Source organism: Hyperoodon ampullatus, assembly GCF_949752795.1.
Source record: "Hyperoodon ampullatus genome assembly, chromosome: 1".
In the NCBI taxonomy this organism is placed as follows: Eukaryota; Metazoa; Chordata; class Mammalia; order Artiodactyla; family Ziphiidae; genus Hyperoodon; species Hyperoodon ampullatus.
The window spans coordinates 22,137,192-22,150,119 of record NC_136914.1 but is presented as its reverse complement, the minus strand read 5'-3'; the positions used below and the strand labels follow the sequence as shown (position 1 = coordinate 22,150,119).

The following is a 12,928-nucleotide window of genomic DNA, read 5'->3' as shown; positions in this document are numbered from 1 at the left end:
CAAATGACAAAGAAATGCGACAACCTCAGGATATATTTAAAAAATAATAAAAGACAAAAATTATAAGACATAAATTACAAATTGCTCAAAGGAAATTAGATTAAATTACATTGAAGAACAACAAGAAAATATAATTAAAATGAAATAAAGAAGTAAAAATATTCAGACTAAATGAATCAAAATGGAAAATAGGCCAAAAGTATAGCATATGTATTTGAAGTCTCTGAAGAAGAAAAGCAACACAATGGTACAATTAATATTTAAATCTATAATCTAAGGAAACTTTCTGAAAAGGAAACAAATGTACTTAGTGTTCCTAGAAAAGCTGATCCAGGACAATGAACTCTGAGCTCTGTCTTAGTAAAATTATTAGACTTAAAAGACAAAAAAAAGAAATCCTCAAGGCAAGAAAATCAAATTACTTTTAATGGTAGACAGTTAAATCATTATCAGACTTCTCAAGAGCAGCACAAGAAGAAAGCCAGCACTAGAGAAGCATTATCAAGAATTTTTTTTAAAGTGCAAGCCAAATATTCTATAATCCATTCAAGATCTCCTTCATGGCTATAGAGAAAAGAGTTTTAAACAAACAAGTGCTAAGAGAAAAGTGGACACTTGAGCTCCTCCTGATGAAACAACTAGAGTATGAGCTTCATTCAACCATGAAATAACAGGATAAACTTGACAAAACAACTAATAGTGATCATTTAATATATTTAACTGTAGAAATGATGCTAAAACAAGGTTAGAAACATGGGTTAAATGATAATTTGAATTCATCATATGGTATAAAAAATGAAAGGATGGTTTTATTAAACACTGGGAGAAAAACAGGGAAAGAAAGGGGAAAATAGAATATCATTATTAATTAGTATAGAGAATAAGTGGAAGTCACCTATTTCATTTAAAACAAAGAAAAATAACAAAGAAAGGTTAAGTGAAAACAAGTGGGGAGTAAGGGCACTATAAAAGGTATAAATATAAAGTTAACCACTATAACAAAAGTACAAGCCTTTCTAAAAAGAAAAAGAAAAAAATAGCAAAAACAAACCACAGAGAAAAACACACAGATATACAAAATTCAAATAATAATAAATAACATAAATAATGAAATACATCTTTTGTGTATATATCAAACACAAAATCCTGTTAATATACTATCTTCTAAAACACACATAAACATTGACAAAAAATCAGTCATGGATTAGGTCTCATGGAAAACACCATTAAGTTCCACTGAGTGGATATATTACAACTAAATTTCTCTGATCAAAATACAATAAAACTAGAAAAAAAACCCAAAATTAAAAAATTTTTCCATCTGAAATTAAGAAAGCCTTCTATTAAACAACTCTTTGGAAAAAGGAGAAATACAAATATATATTACAGAGTTTTTTTAAGAGGTGGTAATGAAAACACTACATATGAATCTATAAGGAATATTTAAAGGAGTGATTCATAGTCTTAAAAATCCATATCAATAAAAATGAAAAAAGTGGAAATAAATATATTTAATTCCATCTTCAAAAGCTAAAAAAATATATAGCAAATTTTAACAGGAAATATAAGGAAGATAAAAATAAAAGGAGAAAATAATAAGGTAAATAATTTTTTAAGTAGATTAAATTAAAAAGTTAAATCTTGGTTTTTAGAAAATATCAACAAGAGACAAATCACTAGCTAATCCAATCAAATAAAGAGTAAAGAACTTAGACCAATTTATACAAAAAGTTATCAAGGAATTAACCCGCAAAAGAGGACCAGGCCTGGAGTGTTTCACAGGTGAACTCAACTAGTCTTTTAGAGAACAGATAGATCCAATATTATTCCAGATTTAAGGAGACTAAGAGATACAACAACTAAATGCAAGACATGATCCTGGACTAAATTGTAGGATGGGACAGTATTGGGACCAATGACAAGGTTGTAATATGGACTGTAGATTAAAGTATGGCATCAATGTTAAATTTCCTGAATTTGATAACAGTACTGCTGTTCTGTGTACAGAATATCATTGTTATTTTAAAATAACACATATAGTTGCACTCTGAAAGAAAAATTAGACTTGAATAAATAGATTAGAATAAATAGAAAAGTATGTTCTTATATCCAAAGACTCTGTTGAAATATTTTTTCTGACTAAATTATGTTATCTTGGAGTCGATTCAGCATCCGAAAGTGAATTTATGAATTTATGAGAATGATTTAAAATACATTTGAAGATATATTTACATGGTTTTAGCTTAAAAAACTCTGAAGGTGATAAAAAGGGAAAGGAAGAAATTCTTGAGCTGTAGATACTGACATAAAGGTAAAACAATTAAAATTGTATGAAATTGGACCAATAAAAAAGAATAGAAATCCCAGAACGTGTGTGTGTGTGTGTGTGTGTATGCATGTGTGACTGTATGAATTAAGCATATGCTGAAAGAGTCATTTCACGCCAGGAGAGAAATTATACTTTCTTCTAGAACAATACTCAGGTAGTGGGCTAACTGTTTGAAGTGAGGAAGGAATTATGTTCACATCACATTGACTCTGGAGACAGCCTGCCTAGATTGGAATCCTGGATTTTAGCTCTATGACCTTAGGCAAGTTACTTAACCTATCTGTGTCTCAATTTTCTTATCTATAAAATAAAAATAACAATACTGTTTACCTCACAGAATGTTTGTGAAGGTTAATTGAAGTAAATATTGAAAAGTATTCAGCTCATAATAAGCACTATATAAATGTTAAATAGTAGTGGCTGTAATAGTAGTAGTAACAAATATCCTTGGTACTTGTCTTTTTTTTTTTTTTTTTTTTTTTTTTTTTTTTGCGGTACACGGGCCTCTCACTGCTGTGGCCTCTCCCGTTGCGGAGCACAGGCTCCGGACATGCAGGCTCAGCAGCCATGGCTCACAGGCCCAGCTGCTCCGCGGCATGTGGGATCCTCCCGGACCGGGGCACGAACCCGTGTCCCCTGCATCGGCAGGCAGACTCTCAACCACTGCGCCACCAGGGAAGCCCCCTTGGTACTTGTCTTAATTGGATTTTTAGATGGCTTATCATGTGCTAAGCTATAATCAAATTAATACCATTCTTAATATTATTCAGCCATAAGAAAGAATGAAATTCTGCCATTTGTAGCAACGTGGATGGACCTAGAGAATATTATGCTTAGTGAATTAAGTCAGATAGAGAGAAACAAATACTGTATGATATCACTTATATGTGGAATCTAAAAAATAAAATGAATGTATATAGCAAAACAGAAGCAACTTAGATATAACATTAAGGGAGTTACAATAGTGGTCATCTTATTGGAATTTGAATGTTTTCTTTATAATTTTTTGTTCTTTAAATTTTTTCTAGGATTTTTAAGTATGATTTAATTTCAGAGTAAAAGTTACTTTAACAACAATTTCATTGGTTCAACCTGGATATTTATTCATTTCCAGTGGCATATTTGAAAATTAGTGGATATTGTACTATGTGTTTATAATTGAAACTGAATATTAATCTGTAACCGTGACATACATATCTATGTTTCTTTCAAAGAAATGCATAAAATCTTGACATTGAGAAAATTAATAATTTGTGATTAATTTGACAGTTTATTTTTCTTTTCCCCAACTTACATATTGTATTTATTTAGAAATGTCTGTTGAAACTTTAAAGTCTTTTAAAGTCTTTAGAGCAAAAATATTTATATTCCCATATTAGCAAAAAGAGAATCATCGTAACATAAGGTCTCAAGAAATAATTTTTTTAATTACAATTTCAAGGTTGGAAAGACTCTTTATATTACCAATTTCAATCTATTCATTATACAGATGAGTAATCTAAATTGATGAAGGTTTGGCTACTTGCCCAAAGTCATGTCTTATATCTTAAATGAAGATGTAAAACTCGAACACATTCTTCCTTTCTTCTTCCCTCTCACCTTTCCTCCCTTTCATCCTTCCTTCCTCTCTTCCTCCCCTCTTCTTTTCTTCCTCCCTTAGCATTTCTTCAATGTCTACTTTCTCCCAAACAAACCTGAAATTTTTACATTAAAACATTATTTCAAGACTAAAGACTATAAAATTATATTTAAGAAAGCTGTCAAGAAATTTTTTAAATTTATGCATAGTTCATACTTGTAAAGAGTAGAAGAAAATGTATGGTTTAAGAAGCTGAATAGGCAGAGATAGACCTAGTGCTTGTTAAATGTGTGCTAAAGTTCTTCAGTAAATATTTTCCTTCCACTTTGCACAAAAAAATCTTTAAGGTGGGAATGATAAGGGGAAAATACTTAAAGTAATTGAAGCTCATGATAGGCACTTTTAATGAGTTTGAGTTTCCAAGTCCAAATGAACGATATCCCAGGGGGATAAATGCATTTCTTGAGGTGATATATGAGTTACTATAGATAATATGTACAAAACATGAAAAAGAGGGCTGTTATATAGTTGGAGATTGACATATTCAAAATTAGAAAAGGAAATTTATTCTGACAGAGCAATGAATTTGATTTTATTCTCTGGTAAAATTATGGAATGGATTATTAATCAGATGTGTTGTAGATGGTAAAAAAAAAAGTAAGCAGTTCATTTTCTTTTTTGATGGCATTAGCTATTCATAAAATGAATATCTGATTATTCATATATTTGGAGTTCAATAATGCCTTTTACAAAACACTTAAAAACTATATAGAGGACTTCCCTGGGGTGCAAGGGGTAAGAATCCGCCTGCCAATGCAGGGGACACGGGTTCAAGCCCTGTTCCGGGAAGACCCCACATGCCATGGAGCAACTAAACCCGTGCACCACAACTACTGAGCCTGCGCTCTAGAGCCTGCGAGCCACAACTACTGAGCCCACGTGCCACTACTACTGAAGCCCACATGCCTAGAGCCTGTGCTCCGCAACAAAAGAAGCCACCGCAATGAGAAGACTGTGCACTGCAACGAAGAGTAGAACCCACTCGCCACAACTAGAGAAAGCCCGTGCACAGCAACAAAGACCCAACACGGCCAAAAAATAAATTAATTAAATTAAAAAACAAAACAAAACTATATAGAGCTACTAGGCTAGATGACAGTGTAGTAAAGAATACTCATAGGTGATTTAAAAACATATCTAGGGTATTAACTAGTGAGCTGTTTTCAAAGGGGGTAGAACTTTAGAGGCAAGTTTCAATACTTTGAGCTTTCCCATGTACTCTTCATCAATATTTTACTAGTAATATGATTGAAGAATTAAAAGCCTGCTTCTCAAACTTCCAAATGATGCAGAGCTAGCAGACAAAGTTGATATAATGGTTGGTAGTAAAGATTCAAAATATTTCAGATAGATGTGAAGGTCAAAAGAAACAAAGAATGAAATTGATGAAAGACAAATACAAAATCCAACATTTTTTTAAATTAATTAATTTATTTATTTATGGCTGTGTTGGGTCTTCGTTTCTGTGTGTGGGCTTTCTCTAGTTGCGGCGAGCGGGGGCCACTCTTCATCGCGGTGCGCGGGCCTCTCACTATCGTGGCCTCTCGTTGCAGAGCACAGCCTCCAGACGCGCAGGCTCAGTAATTGTGGCTCACGGGCCTAGTTGCTCCGCGGCATGCAGGATCCTTCCAGACCAGGGCGCGAACCCGCGTCCCCTTCATTGGCAGGCAGACTCCCAACCACTGCGCCACCAGGGAAGCCCCCCAAAATCCAACATTTTGCTTCAAAATCAACTGCATAGGATTTCTGAGAACTTCTGGATTGATAGTATTTTATTTTAAAATATTTTGATAATTTATTTAATCCTAAGTTTAAGTCAATGGTAATTCACCTAGTAAAAATGATTCAGACTCCAATGTCATTTTAAAAACTGTATTATTCATATCATCTGAGGAAACATTTATGAATTGGACTATGTTCACAGGCAAATGACCAGTATTTTGAGGGATATGAAAATCATATCTTGAGAAGAGTGATTGAATAAGCAAATTATTTTTTATTTTAAAATAATATTTCCAAGTGAGGAATAAGATAACATTCGACAGGTATTTTAAGAATAGTTGTAGAACAGCTCTATTTAGATTTATAATGTGATGTATTGATAACAAAGCTAACACACTTAATAGAGGATACAGAGAAGCATATATCAATCATAATAACACCAAGACTTTGTATTAATTAGAATATTGCAAATATAAATTGTTCATCTTAACAACTGGGGTTGTTAAAATATTAAATAATATAATGTTTGTGGAGCATGTAACATGGCACTAGGTATATAGTAAACATTAAATAAATGTATAACTATTGGTATTATTAACATAATGTCCTTAACATTATGTTCAAACATAAACTAGATAATTATTTGTTAGATATGATCATTTATTTCAAATTAAATTTAGAGTAAATGTGTTTCAACTTCTCTGAGTATAAACTTCTAAGAGTCAATGATCATATGGCTTATTTGTCATGCCCCATTGTATTATCCATCCATCTCCTTCTCATGACTTGAAAGAATGTAAATATTTCCTTTCAAGGAAAATGTTACAACTGTGTAGTTAGAATAGTTTTGAAAAACAATTATCTATATTCCAGGTTTAGTGCTAATTCTTATCACAATTCAAATAATCACTTTTACATTAAACACTTGACATATAATAATATTTTGTAATATATTAAACATACTATAGTAGACTCAATTACCTTAGCTAGTGGCAAATGACATAAACATAAATATATTGATAAGCCAAGAACTTGATTTTAATTATTGAAGTAATCATTCATGAAGATATAAATTTTTTATCATTGCTACAAAATTTAGCAAATTTTTATATTGCCATTTTATTTTTATTCTGTAAAATTCCCTCTCTGTCAGGTATGCTGAGAAATAGATAATTTATAAGAATTGGGTAATGAATATCTAGTGAATGTTCTATCTTCTTTCATTCATATATGAAGCAAGTATTTATTAATCATGAATCTATGCCAGACAAATGTGCTTGATACAGGAACATGTCACTTATTTTTAAAAGTGACAATCCCTGCCTTCACAGAGCTTGTGGTCTAGTAGAAAAATTCACTGTTCAAAAATCATACAAATAGTGTAAAATTGCAACTCTCATACTGTTAGGGAAGTGAGGGATACAGGCTTCTGATGGTGTAAACAACAAGAATTATTATTCCAGTCAAAAGAGCCATGGATAGCTTTCCTGAGGAAGTGATAATTGAGCTGATTTATGAATATGAATAAAAGTTTACTTGAAGAAGTTTCAGGAGGGTCAATTCAGACAGTATAATCAGCATGTATGAAGATCATGCATTGGGAAGAAGTGCTGGAAAGAAAAATGGTCCAGTAGGAATATGTCAAGGTAGGTGGAAGATAGTGTATCCAAAGATGTATAGGCTTCGTTAAAGATTTTAATCTTTTTCCTAAAAGCAGTGCAGATCCACTAAAAACCTTTACACTGTGGCAGGGACAGGATCAGATGTGCTCAACAGAAAGAATACTTCGGCTGCAGTAGGAGGGTTAGAGACGAGAAAAGGTAGATTTCAGGTAGACTCGTAAGGAGCCCTGGAAAGCAATGATGAGAGATGAAAATAGTAGAGAAGTGAATGAATATTAGGATTCTCAGTAGGTAGAATCAGAAGTGACAGAAAGGATAGGGGAATAAGACTGAGAAAAACAATGAGATCACCGAGATTTGACTTATGTAAAAAGATTTTCGTTGAAGCAGAAAATATTGGAAGAGGACTGGTTTGAGTTGAATGCCTCTAGTATGATCTTGGCCATGTTAAATTTGAGATGTTTTTGAGACATCCCATAGAAATATCAATTATGTAATTGCATAAATCCATATATACTCCAGAGCTCATCTCTGTATCTAGAAATGTAAATTTTGTAAATCATGTGTATACATAGGAGTCAATGGAGGTAATGATATGAATGGGATTGCCTAGGCAGAGGATCTCAAATGAAAAAAGGGTGTAGGTCCAAGTCCAGAGGATTGCCGACATGAGCTTGGAAAGGAACTGAGAAAGAGGCTTATATCATGACATGAAATTCAAGGCAAATGATGTTTATGGTGGGGGGGCCATCATCACTGTCAAATATTGTCAAGAAGCCTAAACAGATGAGCACTAAATTATATCCATTTGATTCGATAGTGCAAACATTAAGAAGCGCTGCGTCCATTGAGTAGTCGAGCACTCAATAATATGAATACAGAAGAGCCTTCCAGAGTGACTGTGAGGTGTGGTAATAGAGACAAATCTTTAGAGAAAATTGACTATGAAAAAGTGAGAGAGAAAGGGTAGCAATTGGGAGTCAGAAGTCAGAGAGAGTAAAAGGAAAGGTTTTTCTCTTTTTGTTTTTATTTTAATGAGAAAGAGTTAAAGAACCTTTTCATGGGAAATCAACAATTGGTAGGATGATGTTGAATGCTTAAGAGATGGGAGTTTAAGCATCTGAAATGGAGGGGATTTGTTGATAAGTTTACTGATGGAGGGTTGACATTAGAAAGGAAGACATCTCCTCTATCACAAATAAAAGTTAAATAGAATAAGCTGGATGTGGGATATAGGTTGAGAAGTAGAAATAAGTGTGAATTTTAATTCAGTATCTTCTGGTTCTCTGTAAAATAGCAGTGAATGTCATCTTCTGAGAATTAGGGGATGTGAGAAGATTAAATGTTTTATGAGCCTAATGGTTTGAAAAGTCATTGTTGAAACTGAACAAGTGAGTTGACATACACATACACACATGCATCCATACATACAGATATAAATAGACTAACAATAGAAGGAAAGAAAGAGAGAAAGAAAGAGAAAGAAAGAAAGAAAGAAGGAAGGAAAGAAAGAAAGAAAGAAAGAAAGAAAGAAAGAAAGAAAGAAAGAAAGAAAGAAAGAAAGAAAGAAAAGAAAGAAAGAAGAAAAGAAAGAGAAAGAAAGAAAGGGGGGAGGGAGGAAGAAAGATACATGTGATTGATCATTTCTGGTTACTTAGACATATTCAAAACGTTTTAGGACCATCTTTCTGAATCAGTGGTTCTTGCCTTTTTTTTTCTGCTCCAGTACAGCTTCTCTAATACAAGTAAGGACTATCACATACTCATATCAAGCATGGTGGTCTGCTATATCACTGATTCTGAAGGCTGGATTGAGGTACTTCCTTAGGAAGGTGTATACAAATCTCAGAGATAGGAAAATGTGTGTGTATAAGTATGTGTCGTGTGTATATGCAAATGCATTTATGCAGTTTGAAAAAGCCCATTATATGATTCTAGTATCCTCTCCACAGGGAGACTGGCAATTTCTTCTTGAGAACAGAATAGCCAAGTGTTGTAAGTGGAACAGAATTGAGGAAGTTCTCCATAGGACTAGGACAAGCAATTACTATATTTAATAAATATTTTAGCACATACAAAATAATCAGTTCACTTTTCTAAAAGAAAACAATAACAAACAACAGCACATCTTCCCTAGATATTTTTCTTTATTACATTATAGAAATTCACATTGCGATACATACAAATATCTATTATTAAAATCAATATAGTGACTATTCTAATTCATAATCATTAAATGTAAAACATTTATTTATTAGCAAAATATTTATGAACATTTACAAATATTCAATCAACATGTCAGCAAATCTCTCCTTAGGTGGAATTTTCTGACTTTAGTTGAGTCATAAAATGCTTTGGGTCCCTAGTGCATCAATTCATAAATTACTGATCCACAGTACTTTAATATCCTGAAAAAAAAATGTACTTTCTGAGAGCCTAACTGAATCTTGAGGAGTTATTTATTCACCATTAAGATTGAGATATATGAGTCAGCTCACAATAGTCATACTAAAGACAGTTATATTCATTTCACAAATAGATAAACTGAAGCTCAGAAAAGGTAGGACTAGAGAGCTAAGGATCCAGGTTAGATTTTCCTTCTGAAAAGACCCAATTCTTAGTAACTAAGCTATGCTAAATAAATATATGAGCTTGAAAGCAATAACTATTTCTCTGAAAATTCATTTCCATATAGGGTTATTAAGTTTAATACCTCTCAGTTAATAATCTTAAACTCATAATTCTTATGTTAATATAGCCTTGTTGCAGTGTAAATAGTACAATTAGGAAAAGCAAAATTTCAGACTCTTTTAAGGTAAAAACTCTCCTAAAACCAGTTATCCTAATTGCTTACAATATGAGTCATTTGGGAAATGGGATGATTTCTTGCAGTATGGTAAAGTGATTATGAGCACTGGCTTTGCAGTAAGAAAAACATTGCTTTAATATCTGGCTTCTAAACTTATTAACTGTGAGAACTGAATGAGTTACCTAAACTCTTGAAGTTTCAGTTTCTTCATCTACGAAATGGAGAGGAAAACATGTAATTCATAACTCATTGTAAGGATTAAATGAGGAAAGTTATTTAAATACTTAGCACTGTATGGATGGGCTGGTACACACACACACACATACACACAATGCTTAACTTTAGCTAGACTATTTTTGCAGCTGTTATTACTTCAGAGACTAGATGTATGGGAATTGGTTTAGCATTCCACTAGGCATGTTACTTTTCGTGTCTTTTTTTTTCTCCAAAGGCATTAAAACCAGTTTCTATATTCTTTCATCAAACTATAAAAAAAAAAGAATAATGAAAATGTTCAACAATTTACTATTGTTTGTGTTTGTCTGAAAGGAGCTTCCCACTGCTTTAGTCACAGCCACAGATAATTATTTCAAATAAGATGCATCTTTTAGATATTTAAATATGTTTCCATGTCATAGAATTTAAACGTGAAGTCGTTTGTTATGTGCTGTCACTGCAATTCTGCCATGTGCCTTATATAAGTAAAATAGCATGTGCTCTGTGTGGTTTTGAGTGCTAACACTGAGAATCTGAGACACATACTGAGAACAATGGTTATTGCTCCAAGAAGAATTATCTGTTTCCTTAATCTTTAGTTGTTCATTAAAATGTTTCGAGGTTTTAAAAATAAAATTATGGTAGAAACCCCTGGTGTGTGATGTTTAACTTAGTGCTATGAAATCTCTAATAAACTCTAATATATTTAGAACCCAATAATATAAATTTTGATGCAAAGAAATCTAAACCAAGGGTGAAATGCCACGTTGAGTTTTTTTTTTAGTAACTTACATGTTAAGAACATGTTGAATATCTTGGGAACATTTTCTCAGGAAGAATTCTTTAGAATAAGTTTTACCTTTGCTACTGTGTTAATGATGGCTTTGATAAAATGACCCAAGGAAAAAAGACAATTTCCTTCAGGCATTATCTGTGTCTGAAATATTCTTCACTGATTTCACATGCACTGATAATATGAACAAGGTAATTTGTCTAACTCTGGTAGGCCAAGATTTGCAGTAGGAAATGAAAAATTCACATATAGGTCTTCACTAAGAAGTCTCTGCAGTGTTTTTCAGTTTATATAAAAAGGCTTAAGATGTTGCCTGAGGAATCTATTTTTCTTTCCTCAAGGCAAGCTAAAGTGCCACAAATCAAGTTGTTTTTCACACTGTTAATGTATTCCTGTCTCTTTCAATTTCTCAGAGAGCCGACATAGGGATTTCTGCTTTGACTATCACCCCAGACCGTGAGAATGTGGTGGACTTTACAACACGTTACATGGACTACTCAGTGGGAGTCCTACTTCGAAGGGCTGAAAAGACAGTGGATATGTTTGCCTGTCTTGCACCATTTGATCTCTCACTCTGGGCTTGCATTGCTGGCACAGTTCTTCTGGTCGGTCTACTGGTCTACCTCTTGAATTGGCTTAATCCCCCAAGATTACAAATGGGATCAATGACTTCTACCACTCTCTACAACTCCATGTGGTTTGTGTATGGATCCTTTGTGCAGCAAGGTAAGGAAAAAAATATATATTTCAGTACAAAAAAGGAATGTGATGTTTCATATGCCATGCATTCAGTTAAGAACGTTCTGTGTCTTGACATCAATAAGTGTTCTAAAGGTCTTTATAGCAATGCTAAGAAAAGAACATTTCTTGCTCTTTCCTAGTGGATCTCAAACAGCAGATTTTCAGCAAAATATGGTACAGTATCTTTTGATGTAAGTTCAGTTTTATCAACAAAGCCAAAGATGAATGTCAGAGGTAAGGTTCACAAGAAACTCAAGAGGAGATTTTCCTTCCCAAGCTCCGATTCTGAGAAATAGCCTTTCTATTTCTCAGATAAATACTTACTGAGATTTATGAAAATACTTACTACCAGGGCAGATGTCACTTAATTATTTATGTGTATAAGAGATGTTAAGACTTGCTGTTTGTTGAGAGACGTTGTTTCATGTATTAAAAATATTCATTGGCAGTGAAAAGACTTTAAGATCCTGATAAGAAATTTATGCTGTATCTTTCACTTTAATATATAATTTTTACCAATTAACTTATAATTTCATTATATTCTAAACGATGTCTTTGTTGTGTTATTCAATAGTCAATCTGCCTACTCTTTAAACTTATCTAGGTAATTACTTGACTCTTAACTCTTGACTTGCTTCAGAATAGAACAATATTTATTGAGCCCCTTATTTGAGACTACTGCCATCATAGAAAACAAAATAATAAAATACTTAGGGGATGGATAGTTTCTTGCAAACTTATCATATGTATTGAAGAGAAGACATAGGTGTCACAATGGAGACACATGTTGCTTTTGCCTTAATATTTACAACTCTCAATAACATCTTACTTTTTATATACACTTGCTATTGGATCTTCCATTAAATTTCATTCTTTCTATTCTCATTTAACTAATCATGAGGTTTGTCTAGACTTTTCATCTCTACTTTCTCACATAAAGTCTATCCCGTAAACCTCTGTAAGCATGCTTTTTCCCGCTACCTTTCTGTATCTGTGTATCTTTATCGCAGATATTTTTGGTCCATTCATTAATCACTAATCTAGTAGATATTTAATC

The 12,928-nt window shown here is 32.9% G+C and overlaps 1 protein-coding gene across 3 annotated transcripts in view; it reads left to right on the top strand.

Moving 5' to 3' along the window:
- GRID2 (glutamate ionotropic receptor delta type subunit 2) overlaps nucleotides 1–12,928 on the top strand; it is a gene marked incomplete at both ends in the record, with an annotated part of 1,386,303 nt that overhangs the window by 1,060,867 nt on the left and 312,508 nt on the right. For all 3 annotated transcript variants that reach the window (XM_079709016.1, XM_079709017.1, XM_079709015.1), the window contains one exon: nucleotides 11,544–11,856. In XM_079709016.1, the coding sequence (XP_079565142.1) occupies nucleotides 11,544–11,856 (313 nt within the window). The remainder of the gene's footprint in view (nucleotides 1–11,543; nucleotides 11,857–12,928) is intronic.